This window comes from Macrobrachium rosenbergii, chromosome 50 (assembly GCF_040412425.1).
Source record: "Macrobrachium rosenbergii isolate ZJJX-2024 chromosome 50, ASM4041242v1, whole genome shotgun sequence".
Taxonomy (NCBI): Eukaryota; Metazoa; Arthropoda; class Malacostraca; order Decapoda; family Palaemonidae; genus Macrobrachium; species Macrobrachium rosenbergii.
In genome coordinates, this window is record NC_089790.1 from 25,508,663 (window position 1) to 25,530,984 (window position 22,322).

Genomic DNA, 22,322 nt, shown 5'->3' on the forward strand with positions numbered 1-22,322 from the left:
CTTATTCTTACGATATTTACTTCCTTCTACTTCGGTTATTCAACTTTATTCGAATACTTGGTATCCGAAGACACATATTTTGCAGTTAAATAATCCTAAAGAGTCTACTCATCCCACAATCATTGAATTCCTAGGTATTTCTCAAAATGTGTTACAAAGCATCAACAACTTAGGCCAAAGAGCGAATTTTGACATTTATCTTCTTACTTTTTACCTGCTAGCTTTGGATTTTTTCGCGCTGTTTATGGGAGAACATGAGTACATTCCTTAATGCTTCACAATCAGGATATTCAGTTTAAGAGAAGGGAATAGAAGAAATACCTAGGGATAAAGGAAACAGATACCCAGAGATAATTTCCTAGAAAATAAACAATTCTTCATTACGATTATTGGAACTGATTAGAGTACGGTTCAAATAATGCGTGAAACTTGAAAACAAGCAATAATAAAGGTCTTCTTTTCCTCTCTTTTAAATTATATTAACAAGACAGATATATGTATTAGCAAAACACTCGTATTTATATAAATTAAAAAAAAAGAAGCTGATGCAAAGATCATCTTTATTTTTGTCGTTGGACCATCAAAGGGGGAGTTCCCGCCTGTGCGTTGCAGGGAAGAGAGGGGAAGGGTGAAGGGGGGGGAGGCATCAGCACTGAAGGAAAGGTCCTTTGATGACAAGTTCTTTTCCCCTTTTGAGTTTGAAGAAGGCTTTTAATGAAGGCCTTTCCAAAGCCCCTTAATATTTTTCACGAGGGATGGAGGAGGATGTTTTGTCTTACCTTGCTGAGGCAGTTTCTCCGATGATGGTAAATAGCAAACTAATTGTGTCATCAAGAAAGTTTGTTATGTAATCCCATAAAAAAAGAAGTACGTTTCCAAACATGTGAATATGCAGTGCACAGAAAGATATACAGTACATATGTGCATCGATCCAGACATATGCAGACTGAATTCAAGTTTTTATCTTTTCTGCCAGCCTGTCAACCTACAGCACCTCGTTCTGGTCTCCCTTGCTCTCAAAGCCCACACTTCAGAATCGGGCACATTCTGATCATCTTATCACCTCCAGTTTGCTAATCCCAACCATTCAACACACAGCTCCACCGTTTAACTCATGCTACATTTCACAGTTTCAGTTTTCTTGATGCACTTAAAAATGTTTAAAGAATCCATTTTAATTTCTTACATTTTTTCCTTCCTTATACAAATAAAATCCCACTTAAATGAGAAAGAGCTGATGCTAGAATCCCTTTATGCATTCCAATGTTAGGCTCCAAACCCTTTTTTTCCTATGTCAGTTTTTGCAGATCAAACCTACTATTTACCACTAAATTTTTGGATACTGGACCGCCATCATAACCCTACTCTTCTAAACTTTCACTTTTAATTTTCTCTTTTACAAAATACATGTAAACCCTTTCACCAATCTGCAATTTCTCAGCTTTTTTCCGCATTCGCTGACCTCGATCATCTACAAACATCAGCCCCTTCAATCTACATTCACAATCCAGTTTCTAATTCCACAACGCGGCACTGACATCCTGGTTATTTCCTTAACTTTCTTTATCAGTCTATCTATTCTACACCAAAACAGATATATAATTCTATGTGCCTATAGGATCTTTTATCAAAACCCTATCACCTAAACACTGGACATCACATCTCAGTAAGTTCCACTGTAAACTCATTAAAGTTACATGTGTAGTACTTATATTTTCAACTTTAGCGTCACTGTTCTTCCAGGAGTCTTATTTCATCCGCAACATCTTTTTGTCTTAAGCGACATTGTTCTACTTCTGTCATCTGTCCAATTTCTCGACGAAAAACCACTTCATAAATATTCCCATATGTGTTTAGTGTTGTTAAGGTTCTATACTACTAACATACATCTTTCATCATGTTTCTTTTTATACAGAACGAAACTTATCAGACTGCCAACTTTCTCTCGCCGAGACTTACCTTTCAAGCCTTAGCCAGACTAGGAATTTAGAGTCCCCTACGAATTCTCATAAACTCATTGTGCCTTCCCATTCCTAACTTTTCGTAGCTTTCCTTATGTTCAAACTAGTTACTTCCACAAACTTTCTCAGATTTTCAATAACCCTTTCAACTCTTGCATTATTCACTCTTGTCTCCCTTCCATCATCAACATTTATTAAACGTGAAAACACACAATCCGAATCCAGACTGAGTTCTCATTAAACAACAGCGGGACATCGTCGTTAGTTCTAAGTTTTATTTGCAGATTAACCTTCCTCTGTATTCACTTCCTTCCACTAGTTCAGTCATTTTCTTTTTCTCTTTTTCTCAGTTCCACCATTCTTACAGCTGAACGAATTTCCTTCATTCTTCCTTCTCACTGCAGCTGTATTTTTTTTTTTAAATTACATTTGCTCTAAACCAACACCGGTCGTTCCCCTGTTCCACCATCGTCACCTTTTATTCTTTCTTCATATTCACCTGTTCAACTGAATCCTCCCGGCAGCCCCTAAGATACCACGTTTGCTCCTTCTAAATTCCTCTCATGTACCTTCAATCGTCCCCCTTTCGCCATCCAACTCCTGATCATCTGCTGTTCGCATTTTACTCTTGCTAAACTCACTCAGCTTTCGTGGCCTCATTCTGCTTTCATTCTCTGCACTTATAACTCTATCTTCGTTCTGAATTCTGCTTTAATCTAGTATAGGTCAGGCAAACCTCAAGATCATCTTCCTCCGCATAAATATATAATCTGACAAACTCTTCTATTTCTCACCATTTGCTCTTTATCGATTACAGTTTTATTTAACTTCAACGCTCTTGACACTGGGTTGCCCTTCCTTGCAATTTACTAAGCGGTGTTTTTAATTTTGTTGTGTTCAGTCGATTTTCTTTTCAATCATATTTGGAACAGTCAAGCATTTATAAATCATACTTCAATACACTCTCCCATTTTCATTCAAATAAGCTCTCTGTAGCTATCAAATGACCATCGTATGGACTAACTTTACATCTGTTCAGACTTCTGTGGACTTCTTTCCTTCTCACTCTCCTTACCACTTTGTTTTATATACACTTACCACTATTCAATCAAAAAGTTCCCAAAGCTCACACATTTCTAATTTTTGATACTTCCCCACAGTTTTCCCATATCCATATCAACCATCCCCTTCTGTATCAGTCTCTCTGCCACTTCACACACACTTAGATCATTCCAGGTAATGCCCAATCACTAAGGTGTCACTTACACCATAACGCCCTGCTACCTGCTGTTCAACTGCTATCAAACATATTATCTATCCCACAGTCCAGATTTTATAATCCAAAGCGCACACACACACACACACACACACACACACATATATATATATATATATATATATATATATATATATATATATATATATATATATATATATATATATATATATATATATATATATATATATATATATATATATATATATATATATATATATATATATATATATATATATATATATATATAATATACGTTTATTTATATGTATATTTGATGTATATATATATATGTGTGTTTGTGTGTGGTATGTTCGTGTATGTATTGTTTTACAGTCTGTCTGTCCGTAGATTTCTCGTTATTTACAAAGCCATCACTTCAGATATAAGTGCTCCTATGATCTTTGAAAACTGCTGGAGTAGGCGTCACCTTAATGCTGCATTGCGCAGTTCTTTACACCAGGTGATAATCACCGTTATAAGATGAAATCATCTGACGTCAAAATTCGGCACTGTCATAAAACTTTCCCGTCCTTGTAAGTGATGTTTGTGCGCTCTCTACAGCTTCAAAGGAGGCTGGCAAAAGAGAGATGGAGAGAAAAGACTTCCACTTATTGAAAATCTTTACCTCTCTCGGGGATAATTATGAAGGAATCTTAATTAACTGTTCCTCGTATTTCAAAAATTCAGTAAATAACACAGAAACATAACTAGTGCCTAATTTTATTTAGTAGTTTTGTTTCGATAGAAATTTTGCAACAAATAATTATTTACACAATATTATAATGATGTCAACATTAACCCAATAATAAAGCTATTGCATCTGTTTAAGTCTTGTAACCTTTATCACATCAGCCAACGCCAAATTATTAAAATGGCATCTTATTTTCAAGTGAAAGTTACGTTTCATTTAACGAAATATAAACCTCCTCAAGTGTTTATCCTTCTAATCTCTCTGTGATCTTCGATATGAAAAAAAATCCAGCGAAGTCAACAACTCTCGTCACACAAACAAAGACATTAATATCCCCTATGAAAACCCTCGCACTTGTAAGCGACATTCATAGGTTGGGGATGTAATTATTTTCCTATATCTCTCCAAGTTCATAAGAAAATACATAGAAGCAAATGTTAAAACTGATGATGCTACTTATGAATTAGGAGGTACTTGTCTAATGTAATTCAAGAAATTCTCTTTAATAGCGCTGCTAATATCGCAAAACTATCTTTCTTTCCAAACTCTGAAATCATACGGGCCGTAACATAATGACAGCGGATAGCGCGCTGTAAAGTCAAGAATGACGAATCTTGAACTATCATGCGAGAAATAAGCAACATTAGCACACTGTTCAGTGCTATAAACCAATACGAAAATTATCTTCGTATAAAAAAATTCTACCCGTTACAATGACAGAAAACTGCCAAAAGGCCCAAAGAGCGTTTGTCCAGCTACATCGGAGAGTAAAAAAAATATTTTCGCAAAAAAATGTATAACGTTTTAAATTATGAAATGACAATGAGAATAATGAGAATGATGACAGCCACACCATAAAATTAGCACAACCCAACACACTAGCGAAAACTATGCACAACATGATTCAAAAGAGTAATTATCTAACATCAACGGAACACAGTTCAATTCCCAAGGATTTAAGTAATCCTTCGAGTACTATCATATCGCTGGGTCAAAAAATATAAATTTCAAACTAGAAATTGCTGGAGAGAAACCGAGTGATCGATATCTCTTTTTAGTTAAACATGAAAACAATTATGAGAGATGTTATTACTTCAAACAACATAAGTGGCAACAGAAACACCGCGAAATACGTCACTACACAAATACATAAATGACAGGTATCAAGTACTGCGTTGTTGGTTAATAGCACACGGGAATCAATGTGTAATTACAGTTGATCTGCCCAGGTCCATTAAGTCGAGAGCACAAGGTTTGTCATGTTCAGGAAGAGGTCCCTCCATTAAGGAGTTAGGCTTACACAACTTTGTCACCTCAATGATACTTCCTCTACTGGCAAACAGTTTCTGGACCATTCACCACCTTACTTTTTAAAGAAACATATAACATTTAAATGTAATGTTACTAAATCTTGATATTTTAATAAATTTTCTCTAGATGAAGAGCTCAAGAACACATGTAATCCCCTGCAAACCCTGTCTCTCAAGGCACTGATTGTTACTGAGATATAAGAGTAAAAAATAAAAAAAAGCTTCAGCATGGATCGCAAGCGACTGGGTCTGGGAAGCTTCAATTTCTTCCAAGATGGAGAACCTGCGAGATTACTGAGGAAATTACTTGGACTGGGGTAGTCAAGAAAATAAGATTATCTGCTTTCCAAATGAGAGAAATTACTTTCTCTTGCATTTGGCTGGCAATATTGTGCCCATTAGATAGTATCTTATATAAGACAAATAGAAACCTGCATGAGAATTACGGAAGCAATTACGTCATTAGCAAGTATGTGTATACTATATATATATATATATATATATATATATATATATATATATATATATATATACTATAGTATAGCAACTTATAAACACGTGAATTTCATATATTCAAACACATTAGGCAATAAATATAATTTAATATCAGTTCACTATATCTTGGGAAAAACACACACCCCATGTAATTAAAACTGATGTGAGCTTCTGCGCCGGCCAGGATTCGAACCGTGGTCTGCCTTAGAGACAACGACAAACACTGACTTTGACCGGAGAGCTATCAGCTGTAAATAAGCCTGCAGAATTAAGGTTCTGTGTTTAGAATGGACATCAACCTATTTCCAACATGATAGCTGATTGGTAAGTTTGCAGCACGTGGCTAAATGCAGCACGTGGGTAATTATGAAATTTTTGTCACATACACACGCGACTGTTTTTATATTCGCAAAGATAGTTTAATATCGATACAGAAAAAAATCAAAATAGTGAAATACTAGGCGTGCGTGTTTTTATGTAACTGCGGCCCAGTTAAGCAGGTTCTCACCGAAAATTGTATCGGGAACTATAGCAATCTGAATACTCTCTGGTATGGTGCAGTTTACTAAGTGCCACAGACTGTTAAATAAATATATTAGCAGTAGTAGAAGTAGTAGAAATGCCGTAGTAGACAATGTTACCGTAGTACTTGTAACAGCAACGGCCGAAGTAGAAGCATTAGTAGTGGTAGTTGCGGTAATAACAACAAAGGAAACTATAAAACATATAGCTACTCAAATCTACAAGTCAAGAATTCATCAACATCGGAAATTTGCCGAACCAGCATGAGCCAGGCGGAATGCAATTATGAAACGTTAATTGAAAGCGCTAATTACTAGCTTATTTAATGTAAGCCATGGCCGTTGCACCTACAGAAATAATTATATGGTTAATAACTATAAGACCAATATGACTATAGTACGGCCTCATTTTTCCCATGTCAAATACTAATGAATAACACAATCAACAAACACCATTTAAATTGCAATTTTCTTATTTCTTACAATGACCATTTTCATTTCTCTCCTAATTATTGATAACAATCACAGTAATCACATTTGATACGGAAGTCTCAGAAAGAAAACCCAGAAGGCGATGAAATCAAATGACAAAAAATAGAAATTAAAAGTACGCACTGTGAAGTGCGGAAAAAATAAAAATATAGAATTTTCAAACATGATAATATTGAAATGAAAGAGGAAAGATACGATGATGAATGATTAAAAGCACTGAAGCCACTGTACTTTAGCTAGTGATCCTTCAATAGGTATCTCCAATCAGTGTTTTGCTTACCAGTAAAACAAGACGCTTGCCACGAATTTCTAACATTTTATCATTATAATTATTATTATCAAGGAAACTTCCAAACCAATGGGTCAAAATCCGGAGACTCAGCTCTGCCAAGAAGAATAATTCAAGTCGGTAAACAATGGAGGGGGAGAGTGTCTAAAGTTTGGCAGCCAGGTGGGATGGAAGCAAAAGGGAGGAAGCAGCGCCAACAGGGGCAGAAAATGGCGCTGCAAAATATGGGAGCAAATGGAAAACCCTTTCCCGTCTCTTCTCTAACTTTCCAACTATCAAAGGAAAGTTCGCTGTGAAAAAGTTAAATACCTAATAGTCGCTTCTCTATATATTATATACTTCACAGAAACGAAAAAAAAATAATTGAAGGAAAGAGTGAAAAACACTACATTCCTTATTTTTTCCTCGATGAAAAAACTGAGGCAACCAAACTTAAAAACTATTTACAGAAACCAAAATGAACTTGTACTACATAATACTTTATGTGAATGGTCGAAACTAATTACAATCGGTAACATCATCGCTCATAAAGGATACGTAGAAGGTAATCTATCAATAAATTTAGTCTAAGAATAAAAACTTGAACGTAATTACGCGGTGTAGTTAACTTTCGAACGTATGAGAGATACACATTGAAAAACCTCCAGTTGTGGCTAGCAGATGCCATCTCCCTGTAGAGCTGATGAAACCAGCCATTAACACGGTAATTCATTTTGTGTACACATGCAATGAACAAACGTTAGCAAGCAATTCAACCAGACAAAATATTACTGAAAAGAAGAATTGATCTCATTCTTTGTTATAGACTTTCCATACCACTACTGCCATTCACTGTCCCAAGCCAGAATGAATCCCAAATCACCGGCCGTTATACTCGATGGTTTTAGCTGTCTGCAACACAAATTCAAACGATGCGAAAAGCTATTAATTTTTGATGAGGAAAGAGTTCACAACAAACCGTCAGGGCCTTTGAAATGTTCCAGTGCGCTGCCGGGAACATTTGTCAGCCCACTCAATCTCATCAGTATGAATGGTTGGCTTTTATTTGGGAGGAATCTCGAATGGTACGTTATAACTTATGTAACTTCTGTATGGACTTTTTTTTCTAAATATTCTGTCTGCGTGAACTCCGTCGTAATCTCCATCAAATCACTCGACTTCATCGCACTGCTTTAAAAATACGTAAAAATTTGGATGAACTAAGCAACATGCAAAACAAAGTTCCCATATATAGCTCCCATAAAAGTCTCATTATAGTAGAAATGCCTGTGCAGTTCTCTCTCTCTCTCTTTCTCTCTTTCTTTCCCGACGGAAATGTTAGCTAGCCAGCCACGAGACCTCATTCCTACAGCATCAAGAAAACGGCTTATGAAGTTAATCAGAAAAGGAATTTGCCTGAGGCTTAAAGCACCAGAAAATCAACCTTGGCAACATGTAGTTTTTGTTCACTCCATTTTTAAAGATACCCAGTAAAACAAATACTGTTCGTATAATGATTCCCAATATCTCCATTACCCTTTTCTAACTACTAAAAACAACATCGGAAAGATGTGGAAGCTGTACAAGCTGTTATATTTTCAAGCACACGTCACATTTGTGGAAGACTAAGGTAAGGTTCATAAGGTGCCCATAACAAAATAAGTATCCAAATTATCTCCTCTCGCCGTCATCTTAAACTGAATGATAGAATCAAAGTACAATCCTTTTAAAATTTCAGCTAGAATTATTGAGCCTGTTGACCAAGACTGTAATGGCATACGGTTAAGTGTTTTTTATATCTCTTTTAAGAGAGAGAGAGAGAGAGGTAAATGAACTAACAATGCAGAATCCCTTTAATTGCCAAAAATGTCATTGGCTTTTCGTATGCTTTAATGATTATAAATATGTATACATACATATATATGCATATATATACACATAATATATTTATATATATATGGTGAGAGAGAGAGAGAGAGAGAGAGAGAGAGAGAGAGAGAGAGAGAGAGAGAGAGAGAGAGAGAGCGAGAGAGAGAGAGCAGTGATGAAGACATCACTTTACCACCGAATGGCACTGGGTTTGATTTCAGAGCGAACCCGAACACCTAAGGCTAGGTCCATTAAATTCCGTTGTACCCCTGTTGACCTAAGCCGTCATTTCAGTACCAGGTGATTCACAAGTGGGGTGGAAGGTGGAATGGGGCTGGCAAACTCATCCCAGAATTCTCGCTGCAAACCAGAAAACTCACATTCACATTTTTATTATTATTATTATTATTATTATTATTATTATTATTATTATATATAGACAATATATATTCATACATTATATATATATATATATATATATATATATATATATATATATATATATGTATATAAAATGTGCAGGTATTTATGTATGTATATGTGGAAAGGTCGCGTAGAAAGCTGTTCTTTGCGGGACTGAAGTGTGTAGGTTACATGAATAAGAGATAGAAAAGTTAGTAAAACTGTTATCGTTATTTTTCCTATGGCTCTCTCTCCCCCCTTCTCTCTCTCTCTCTCCAACTTGTGAGCCAAGAGTAACATTCAGTTACGATGTTTTAATAAAGTAACATGACCGGTATCCATTCACGTAACTTCGAGTTGGGACCACGAGAATCCTTTTTTTTTTTGTTAGGTTATACCATAAGCAATCTCTCTCTCTATCTCTCTCCATTATATATATATATATATATATATATATATATATATATATATATATATATATATATATATATATATATATATATATATAATGTAGAGAGAGAGAGAGAGAGAGAGATTGCTTTTGGTATAAACTAACAAGAAAAAAGGATTCTCGTGGTCCCAACTCGAAGCTACGTGAATGGATACCGCTCATGTTACTCTATTAAAACATCGTAACTGAATGTTACTCTTAGCTCACAAGCTGGAGAGAGAGAGAGAGAGAGAGAGAGAGAGAGAGAGAGAGAGAGAGAGAGAGAGAGAGAATCTCAAGTAAAATAAGAAACCCTCGTTGAAATGCTTCAAGGAAAATGAAAGTAAATAATTCAGCGCCGATTCAACATCAGTGTGTACCTTGCGTACACAAGCTGTGAATATCTGAAGGCTGGCTTCCAAATCGTGAATTTCTTCTTAATCAAGATATAATGGTTAGCTATTAACCGAGAGGGAAAACTGACCATCTCTTCTGATGTAAAAAATTGACCAATTCCATTTTCTAACATACAGTATAAGGTTTTCCATCAAAAATCTTATTTCCTGCAACTCTTTGTGATTGGAAAAATACAAGTTGACAGAATTATCAAACAATCTTCTTTGTCTCTGATGGATAACTGCAAGACCTTTTAATTCCTTTTAAGTTTTCTTATAAGAGTTTTAATGTAACGCAATACATGGAATTTATTGCAATTTTATATAAGTTAAATATCACCTGGCTTGCTGGTATGGCCGATATCTAAAATGTATACGTATTCTCTTTCGAGAATTGTGGGCCTTTTACTTTCTAATGATTTTTTCTAGATTTTTGCTTTAATGCCATTTATTATTCTCCTGATATTACGTGAATTAATGATACCCTTTTTGGAGCGAAATGCTTAACGCCTCGAGAAAGGCGCAGTGCATAAGCTAAAGAAAATACAGGTATGTAATTACATTTCTTGTGTATACAATAAAACACTACGATAAGTAGCGATTATTTTTTCAGTGGCTTCCTCATCAAGAGATCTTTTGTTTCCATGTACTTGTAGTGAGTCTTGACTGGTTATTTGTCTTTGTCCGCGAAATCGATATTACTTATTCGGATATTTTCAAAGTTTAAGACACACTTTCACTGCCCGTACAGATGGCTGTCCTATAGCATACGATATTATTTTTGGGCACCATTCTCACTATTCTCAGTTTAGAAATTTCAAGTCCTTTGTTGTAATAACCGATCCCTGACCTTTTGCTCTACCCTATGACGAAAACTGAGTGGGGTCATGATGAACTTTTGAAGTCACTGTCATAGTTCTGTAAATATTTGGGGGTAATTTTATCATTCACACATATAGAATGCTTGGCAGCCTTAATTGTGTGTTTCTGTAACAATTCAGCTACGCTTTTAACAGTACTCAACCTACATTATGGAAGAGGTGCACCACTCTGAAAAGGCACTTCTGTAAATAGATCAACTACCGAGATTTACGAAGACTTCGTTAAAAGGTCAACCATATTTCTTTCTTCAACATATTGGAAAGATTTTACATTATTTTACCATCCCACTCATTTGCTAGTTATTTCACTCATGCTCGTCATCTGATATTTGTAATTTGAGACTCTAGACCCTGCGGGTAAGACAAGTCTAATGATTACCACGGTAACTGAAACAGCTAAAAAAAAAAAAAAAAATAAAAAAAAAAATAAGGAAAAATTCCCGATACGTTGTGGACTATTCTTTGTTCCAGAAGCTGATACTTTTGTTTTCTACATTAACTTAGGAGTAACACTTCAAGCGATAAGGAGCTTCATCTGAAAATACAGTGACTGGTTAAATGTCAGTTGGAAAGCAATATTTAACATAATACTTCATTCATTGTACCTGTGAAGTGACACTTGCTGAAGCTTATGTTTTTATTTCACAGTAAGCGCGCCCCTTTGCCAAAATGCTTGACAAAACACGGTATCCCTCAGTAATTTGCTCGTAAGTATTAAAACAATAATTGTCCTGATGGTTATAATAACGATTCGCTACGCATTTTTGTTGAAAATATAGTTTTCTAGGCCAGAGCGAAAACATAATTATCAGTACTAAGACCTGGGGGTTATAATAATTATTCTTGTTCCTACATCAGATGATTTAAAGACTGAATTTTGGTGTAATTAAATATAAACGCACGTCAAACGCATAAACCATAAAAAATGCTATTTACCTATCACGATCGAAGTTCATTCCTCCCTCTTTTATTAAAATTTAAAGCCTTCCCTTTTAATAACTGATTCCAGTGCATAAACTGGGCTGTATTTCCCATCACAGTATCAGTAGGTGCGTAAGGCAGAAAATGTTTCCCAAAAGGTACACTAATCCGAAAGAATGCCCGAGAGCATCAGTTAGTGAGACAAAAAGGTAATTTTACGCTGAATCGCGAGTGACTTTTAGCATATTTGCTACTTAGGTCTGATCAGGATTGGTTGGCAGGTCACCCTAACTTTGGTCTCAAGTGAAACTGCAGATCTGCAATAGTAAGCATGGTTTCATTAGGTTATTTGTCAAAAACGATAATTCACTTGGTTACGAGAATTTTGAGACGAAAACTAAATAGCGTTGCATTTTTAAATAAAATACCAACTTCCGTGAAAACAAGCTTACGATAAAATGCTTTGACAGTAATGTTTCATTACGCAAATGTGTTACGAATCGTAAAATACTCGCAGCGATTCAACGACTGTAAAGCTAAGCTTTGTGGAGAACGACCAAACTGTTAGAAAAGATATAAGCCGAATCCAGCTGATCTAGCTGAAACAGATATTGTCGATTTTTTTTTTTTTTTTTTTTTTGTTGGTAAAGTCGTTAAGTGCAGAACTGTCTAACATTAGTTTTGGTGAGCCGAATGCTCATGTGAAAAAATAATTAAGTTTACGAACTGATTCGGGCTTTCATGAAATATAATAATACAGTCTTTGTGTGTTAACGTCACCTGACAGAATTGCTAAAGCAACAAAAACATTGCGATGTAATCACTTTCAACAAGAAGTTTCGTACAATGTTGAGATGAGCCGAGTCGGGAAGTACATTAAATAAACATGAGAAATAAGAGCTAGTGACTTGATTAAAGCCAACCTTATTCACCAAATATGAATCTTGATGTGGACGAGAATTTCTTCAGCTTCTGAGCGTTCCACAGTTCTCTGTATGAACTGAAGCTAATAAGCATTAAGCCTAACATATTCAATTATGCACCTGAAATCTACATTCATCTTACTTCCAAACAGGGTCTCATGCAAATTACTGTACTATCAGGACAAGGTAACTAAAAGCTACTACTGCTGCAGCCCAAGTTCTAAGGGTCAAAGGTGGATCATAAAGAATCAATTTTTTCAAAATAATTCAAATTACCATCACCCACAGATAGGTATCTTTTGCTCGCCAAAATAATTATAACCTTTAGATTGGCTTTGTGCTGCTAACACCCACTGGTGAAGAAAAGCTCCACATGTTAGGACCTTCACCTCAAAGACGGGGAGCGACGTTGTGCAGTTGATAACAAGTATGATAGTGATTCTGCATAAATGATGATTTGAAAAACTTTCAAACATTACTAGTGTTACCAGGATACTTCCATATTGGTAAAAAAAAAGGTAATGCACGCTGAAACTCTCAAGTACAACCGCTCAGTACCGATTATTTTTTTTATTACAGCCGAAAATTAGTATACAACCGCTCAGTACCGATTATTTTTTTTATTATAGCCGAAAATTAGTAATCTAAAAGAAGTATGTGAACCATAACAATACAACTGAAACCACGGCACAATGTATTTCTCACTTAAAAACTAAGTGCAATTAAAACCTACTTAGTAAGGACGCAAAATCAGTTTTTAATTGCACTACGAATGTGGTTTGCCAATTGAGCTTTCTTATACAAATTAAACTGAAAGTATTTTTCAATTGGCCTCTGGTCATCAATTACTATTTTTATGCTGCCTGTAAAGAAGCCTTGGAAATTCCGGAGAGTTATTCCATTTTTGAGATAGCAATGGCTACTCCTTTTTAGTATAATTATTTTCTACATAATGGTACATTCGAGATAACTTGTAATTATTAAGAATAATTCATTTACATTTTTTTCATTATGATCTGATAAATTCATGGCTATATGTAGAGCAACAATTGAAAATGAAATACATTTTGATACCACTTGTCTGTCACACATGGTAACGTCAGCTAGCTTTCCCGGCTGAGGAATCTAAGCTTCCTTTATGAGTCATCAAATTACGACTGATGAGTGAGAGGACACTTGAAGATATTACTATTAAACGCTTGTTAGCGTCTGTCAACAACTAGCGAACAAAACATGAAGCAATGACTTCCCCAGCATCATCATCTCAAAACAAGAGGTTTTGTTGGAGACGAAAAGAAAGAACAGAGATAAATAAAAAAAGACCTTTGTGCCTCTGAAGAAAAATAAGGGTTAACAAATGAGTTGTCGAATATAACCAGAGTGGTATATACACAGAAGGTAAAAAACACACACACACACACAGAGAGAGAGAGAGAGAGAGAGAGAGAGAGAGAGAGAGAGAGAGAGAGAGAGATCTTTCTAAACGGGGCTCAATGCTGACCGTGTCTTATCAATTTGACGTTAGAAGAGAGTAAATCAATGAGACTCTCCTCCATGTTTGTTGAGCACATGAAACACGAGAGAAAAAAAAAATTATCGCTCTTCTTGTCTATAACTTACCCTCTACCTACTTGACTCCTATTCTTGTTTTACAAAGGGAAACAGCATCTCGAGTGAGAAGAGGCAGTCAGCAATGAAAGCACAGTATTAAATAAAAGTAGAGGTTTGTCAAACATTAAAACAACTGTTTCGTAAGGTAAGCATATGCAGTGGTATTTATACACAAATATAGTTCTGTATTAATATATATATATATATATACATATATATATATATATATATATATATATATATATATATATATATATATATATATATATATATATATGTGTGTGTGTGTGTGTACATATATAGCCGTTTCCAAAATAGTGAGTGGATATAGAGAATACCAAAATAACGTAAACTTAAACGATCGTACTTTAAACACTTGACAGTGGATGATTTCCTTGTGAAGTAAAACTTCCACAACATCAGTCTCTTCTTAACCTAAGAAGGCTCATCAACAGCGCACCGCAATCCCCTACAAGCTGTGCCACTAATCCATATCTTCCATTAATTATCGCTCTTCCTGGATATTAAAGACGTACCTCTTTCACGTCTACCCAACCCTTGCTGGTCTTACTTTCTTCTTGGCCCCTATCGCTTCACCAGCCTACACTTTCCACACGACCAAACCGTCTTCAAATGTCTCGATTCCTCCTTTTACTTATGCTGTACTTTTATACCACTTCTTCTAATCTCCACATTTCTTAATCTATTACGCCACATATATTATGTTCTTGACAACGTCGGCTTTTTCCTTTCAATCGCCTTCAGCATCTACCTCCACTACAATAAAGGAAAGTTGCTAAAGATGACATGTTAGGAGTTATTGAAAGCTATTAATTGTGGCATGAACGCAAAGATAGGTAGGAAGAATAAAAAAAACTATTACTGGTGATATGAATGCAAAGGTAGGTAGGAACAATGAAAAAATGTTGTGTAATTTTTTAGTTTTTGTATTGTAAATATTTTGTTACTAAAATTTCTATTTTTCAACCCAAGGACATCCACAAATGCACCTGGACATCTCCATATGACAATAATGATCGAGAAAGAAAAATACCGCAGATGAATATTATGAACAAAGAGAAAGCAGCTGTTGGCAGTGATCACCAACTTGCTGCCTTCACACAACAGTTGAAGAGCCCCCCCTCCCCCCCCAAATGTTAACAGGGTATTTAGGTCTAATTACTGTAAGGCTTCTTCCAGATGAACATTGAAATTTAATTTTGAAAGAGATCTGCGGTTCTAGAAACCATATGAGACAGGAGTCTGGAGATGAGTGGAGATTAGTGGAAGTGAAAATTCAAGAAAGACATGACTGGCAGAATTTCGCACGGTCCCTCTGATTCGTTTGGCTAGGAGGCAAGATGATGATGGTATACGAGTAAAAACTCGTGCTTACTTTATCTAGTCACTACGCATGACACGACAGACTGTGATGCCGTTATTCTTCATGAAGAATATAACTTTTAGTCTCTTATCCGTACAATTTGAGGATATGGATTTAAACCGCCAATGTATTTGCTATAATAAATAAATGGAATTACAAAATTGTTTCTAATAAATACACTTTAAAAAAATAAAGAGTCCTAAACCTGAACGTATCTGCAAGGACTAAAAAATGAATCAGAGCAAAAATTCCACCCGCCTTTCTTCCCTTCTCTAATGAGAGGTAATGGCCTCAGGAGGAGCAGGAGGAGGAAGAAGAGGAGAGGAGCAGAGGTGGTGACTGGCCAGGTATAGAGACTATTCAAGAGCAGAGCTTCATTACTTAAGTTCGCGGTATTCTAAGTTTGCAGGTGAATAAGGCCGATGGAAGGAAATCTGGATCAATGGGAAGCACGGCTTAGTACTCCTCCCACGGACGGAAATGAGGATGTGATCTGGGTGAAGGAAAGACGAAAAATCCGCATAAGAAGCAAAAAACAAAAATTTTAAGGGAGACCGTTCTATTCTTTCCGGGGCCACAAAAGGAGTAAAAACAAATAAAAAGTGACCTCCGTTTTTCGAAGAATACATGATATAAAACCAATTACAAGGGTACTTACAGTATATATAATAACTGCCAATGAAGGTAATGTTACTCTTAAACTGAGCACGAGTACAGATAAACGTACGGACGTCAAAATACCGTTTCTAGTCATTTTTATAAAATAACAGACGTCTTCCTCTTCTTACCCAAGAAGCAGAACCAATGTATTTAATTTTTACCTTTGGATAGGGACTGAAGACTAGAGAACAGTACGACTTCCGTGCACTTCGCCGTACCAACTATTAATATCGACTAAAAGAGGATGATAGATAAGCGGCCGCTCTCTACATGAGGTTTAGAAATAAGTAACTGATACCAAATCTTGATACTGTTACCTGTGATGCAAGATTTTACCAGTAAGTCGCACTCACCCCAAGAAACACTTCGAGCAGGGCCCTCTGTATCAACACTGTGCTGTTTGCAAATATCTATATTTAAATAGTTCATGATGCAAGCAGTGTCTCAACAAGTGTTAAAGAACGAGAGACAGGAGGAAATCCAGTACAATGGAGCAGCAGCCGATCTATAACCTATACAAAGACCGAAGCCACCTTGCAGTGGTAAGAAAACCCCTCTGGAGAAGAGCTACTGGCGGAGTCATTTGATTCAGACATATTCTGAAACGAACCAGATACGAAGCACACCAAATTCGAGAACACTATTTCAATGGGGGACGAATGCGGTCAATATAATTACTAAGACGAAAGAAAGAACTTGCGACATCCATACGCAATTCGTTAACCTTTGTAGCAGCAGGGTTAGACATTCTAACTATCCTCTGCTGTTAGTGAAAGTTTAATGGAACCCTGACAGTAAAAACTTACGATCATTAACTCAAGCATTACTCTATAAGTCTTAGGCAATCTAGGGTCGTGAATAAAACATACCAGAGATAACTTTTACCCAAAAGTAAACGCTATGGCATATTTCCTTACAGCCTTCACTACCTCTAATCATAATTCGGTCTTAGTCTTAAAAAGGATGCACTACATCATACATCTTTTACGGTTTTCATTAATGTTATTAATTAAGACTAGGGGCAAAACTTTTTAGTGAGAGAGAGAGAGAGAGAGAGAGAGAGAGAGAGAGAGAGAGAGAGAGAGAGAGAGAGAGAGAGAGAGAGAGAGAGAGTTTATTAAAACAATAATACGAAGATAGAAATACGGATTTAAGTAAGCGAAAAGTTTATAATTTTATATTTATTATATAACTGATAAACCGATTCATAAGCAAAAACTCCAGAACGGCCTTTCGGGTGACGAATGTGAAAATAGTCAGAGAAAGAGGGCGTAGGGGAAAGGGTGCCTAATGAATATTAATTGAATGGGTTTACATGGAGAAATTAGTTTGGGGACGACTTCTCCCTCTTACCACACCTCCACTTCATGGGATTCATTTCACACGTTCAATTAAGGAGAGGATTTATCTTCGGGGATGACATAGAGTGTTTTTAATCCGGTATTCAGTTCTCGGTCGCTTCTTTCTATCCACTTTCCCTTCACTTCATTCCTATTCCCATTTACATGCCACCTTATAAGATCTATCTGCCTGTCTATCGACTCTCAAATATACGTGTTCTAAACACTGTCCACTCTCTGGGATGCTAATTCCCTGACCTCTTTTGACTAAATCTCGAAGTCATGTCTATATGAGAGAGTCTTCACATCTATATTCGCTTACTCTTACTCAATCGTTTTCTGCTGGATACATGAGCGGTTTAGTTCATTGCCTCGAGAGCAAACAATGGAGTGTGTGTGAGCTATGATGAGAAAACCATAAAAATTCAGTGTTGCCAATCCGGGTTGGGAACCCACTATTGATAAGGTAAAACAGAATCAATAGGCCTAACATCAAAGTCCGTCCCCAAGGATCTCGCTCCTTTGGTAAATATAGGTAGGTGGATGACCAAATTCAATTTTTTTAATCATTGTTGAATTTGTTACAGAGCGGCAACATTATCAAGAAAACGATATTATTGAAAGCACAAGAACACATTGCACCTTCAAAGCGAATAAGAATAACTTCTAATGCATTAGGTCACGCCCACGGAACGTCACGTAAACCGTGTAAATAGTCTTAAGTTGGGTAGACCTGATAATTGCAAGGTACGCACTACTGTACTGTACTTAAATTATTGTCTCTATACGCTGTTAAAAGTTGTACCTAAGTTATATCTCTTTTAACGAGAATATTAAGCATGCATTTCGATCAAAATCCAAACACCGATGATCCCAGCTGAAAAGTTAAGAATCTTTCCTGCTTAATATTAGAGATGAAAAAAGCATGAAACGAAACTTACCTCTTTCCACTTTGCTCATCACTGGCGAACTTTTCTTGTGAGGAGAAAACAAAAATTTGCCCTTCTTCTCGCTTCTCTCAGTCTCGGAATCCTTCTCAGTTCCGACGTCACTACACATACATTTGGATACCGCGAACCCCATTTTCTTTAGATTTACGTTTTCGGTGAACTAGAGTAAAGGGGTGACTGTGCACGAGGCACGATCTACAGCTTATTTATACAGTACACGAAACACTGATCTCTGTGGTATCTTGATATACAAAACAAGAAGGATATATATCTTAAAATGCTCTTATCAATGTATCTATGCATTGCGGATCACTTTTGAAGGGATGAATGTTCAATTAAAATATCAAAAGTAATGACGGTAAGGTTTGGTATCAGTTGAATTATGAACGTTCACAGCTCTCGATAATAAGGAGTCAATTATCACTTGTTGGTATGAAAATCAATTCAAACAATCCTTAACTGGCTATATGATACATATCCATGTCATATAACTCCTTCAAGTTCCTGTCTCTTTTCGGACAATGCTTTTATCCAAAGTTACTGAAGACTTGAAGAGTGTTGACTCGTGCACCCTGGAAAGAAAAAAATATTGAACTATAATATACAATACCACAGGATTAAACATAGGAACAAAGGCATTGTAAGAGCAATGGTAATCTTCTGAGGTAAGTAATCGTGTGGGTGTGTGTGTACACACACATACACACATATATATAGTAGTATATATATATATATATATATATATATATATATATATATATATATATATATATATATAATTTACATATATGTGTGTGACAATAAAATTTTCATTTATACATCATACTTGCAGTTGACTGAAGAATGCACACAGACACAGACAGAAAGGCAGACACAGACACAGACACACACACACACACACACACACACACATATATATATATATATATATATATATATATATATATATATATATATATATATACTGAGTGCCTTTCAGATAGTTTACAACATATATATAGATATTGCAAAGAAGGTTTATTAATCAATAAGCAAGATAAGAGTTAAGCACACTAATAATAAAGATGCAATGTAGATGTCAAGTTGCACTGAAACTGCATTTTTGGATAGAGCTTCCATTCCAATGGTTAATGAACTTGCATTCGAAGATCTAATAAATATTTGTGGTAAGCTGTTTTAATGCTGAAAATAAGCATAAACAATTTGCTATTACGGAAAACAAATTTTAAACCTTTCCGAAACAGGAAACATACAAATACATGTCAGTGTGTGTGTGTGTGTGTGTGTGTGTGTGTGTGTGTGTGTGTGTGTGTGTGTGTGTGTGTGTGTGTGTACCGTGGAGTAGGCACAAAGCATTTATCGCTTTTGACAGCCCTTACCTTGACTCCAGTGTCTTTAAAGGTTTTATTTAAAGATTTCAGTAACACTTTTATATTCAACCACCCCCTCCCTTTCACTAAATCTAGTTGGCCGCTTTGCGGCCTTCCGTAGTGACTATTCAAAAATGCTGAGGCCTCAGCATTCTGGTGCCTTTCACACGTACCAGCGAACTCAATATTAGATATACTTAATCACTTTGTGGGGTCCATACACCACTACTCATCTACCTCATCGATCTGACTATGACTAACAGAAAGGGAGACAAAAGGGACTAGCCTCAAGTAATGAAGAAGCGAACAGAGAAACATTTCATTTATGGTGATACTCATACGAAGAGTTGAGCCACAATTCAATTATGCAAATTTGAGGATTGAAAACGAGCTCTTCCAGTATCCAGACAGATTTAGCATTAACTGTGAAATGGACGAGGCAGAAGTAGTATTGAAAACTCTAGAACATGCTTGATAACGAATTGGCAACACTCAAGTTTTACTTGGAGAATGGAAATAATAAAAATTTCTACGAAATGACATATAACAATTCAGAAAATATAAATGACATGTATTTGTGTTACTTATATTTCATAATATTCTGTGTTGTCAAGACAGAATCAGTCATTCAAATTTAGTTGAAGATTCTTTTAATAATCTGTCACTTTATCTTTTCGCATGTTAAGATATCTGCTCAGGCTTGTTTTCCAGATCTGAGTTATTAACGTGGAAAGATCAATTCGAGAAAGGGTGTCAACAACATCGAAGGTCTGGGAGGTGAAGCAAGAAGACAGATGAATCATCAGCTGGATCATGAATAGATTAAAAAATGGAATGAGGTCACTGATAAAGAGGAGGGAAAAGTAAGGGAGAGAAGCCTCAGGAGGCACATAACAGATGAGGAATGAAGAAAAGGGAATCATGGAACAGAAGTAAGTATACTGACGCAAGGGCTAGTACAAACAAGCAAGTACAATATGCAAGAACGAGAACAGACGATCTCCTTAAGTATGACAAGAAAGATAGTCCACTAAAGATCTTGCACTTCAATAGCCAAAAGTAGATTCAATGTTTACAGAAAGTGAAGCTGGGAGAGATAATAGAAGCTAAAACAAAAGGGCAACAGTCAGAGGGAATAGAACGACAATCTTTCATCGGGGCAGTGTAAGCAATTTCATGTTTTCAAGAGGGAGGATAAGTCCAGCTTTGGAAAAAAGAAATCATGAGGTTGGTACTGCACAGAACAACTTAAGAGACAGTTCGTCTGTAATTCCTTCAGAGATTGCAAAAGAAATCACTCAGGAGCAGATGCTTTACTGTCCCCAAGAGCAACGGAAGAGGGGTGGGGCACATGACTAGGGAGGAGCAGATTAGGAGGATCAGACTCAAATAATTGTTATAGGATAAACGTTTCGATTTTTCTAGAACAGGCAATCTGTTTCTTTTCAAGATGGAGATTGCTATCACTTGCGGGTGAAGTTCATTTACTCACTGAAATTACAGGACGGGCCATGTTCTGAGGAGGTACTTTGGTTAAGGTCACCCTTCCATAAAAATCTCTCTCTCTCTAGTGTCATTGGCCGAGTGGTTGTACTAGACCATGCCTTTCTCCTCAGCATCTATAACCCACGACAGTTGAGACGCGGTTGACAACCACTGGGCCATGGACACTAGATATATATATGTATATGTATATATATGTGTGCATTTATATTTATATATACATATGCTGTGTATATATATCTGTATATGCATATATACGTATATACATATACATATACTGTATAATCATATATACTGTATATATATATATATATATATATATATATATATATATATATATATATATATATATATATATATATATACATATATATATATATACAGATATCTAATACGTACGTTCGTAGGCTAGAATTCTCCATCCCGCTCCAATTAGAGTTCCTGACCCAACAAGATGACGATCGCTTGATACATATATTCTGTTTACATCAGCAGTGACATTTTCAACCCTTTCAGCTATTTCCTCTCAGCCCAACAAATATAAATTAAAGTCATTTTCACTGGTGATAGCCCTTAACTTTATGAAGGCCGGGGACAAACGTACCTCCTGTCCGTGTTGTTTGTTCCTGATCTATCGTTGTTAACTTCTAGATCAAAAGACACATT

The 22,322-nt window shown here is 36.0% G+C and overlaps 1 protein-coding gene across 1 annotated transcript in view; it reads right to left on the minus strand.

Annotated features, from left to right (window-relative positions):
* Positions 1 to 22,322, minus strand: part of LOC136832927 (serine/threonine-protein phosphatase with EF-hands pef-1-like) — a 410,969-nt gene that overhangs the window by 100,081 nt on the left and 288,566 nt on the right. The window contains exon 4 of the mRNA XM_067094587.1: positions 18,775 to 19,355. Within this exon, the coding sequence (XP_066950688.1) occupies positions 18,775 to 18,916 (142 nt within the window). The 5' untranslated portion in view covers positions 18,917 to 19,355. The remainder of the gene's footprint in view (positions 1 to 18,774; positions 19,356 to 22,322) is intronic.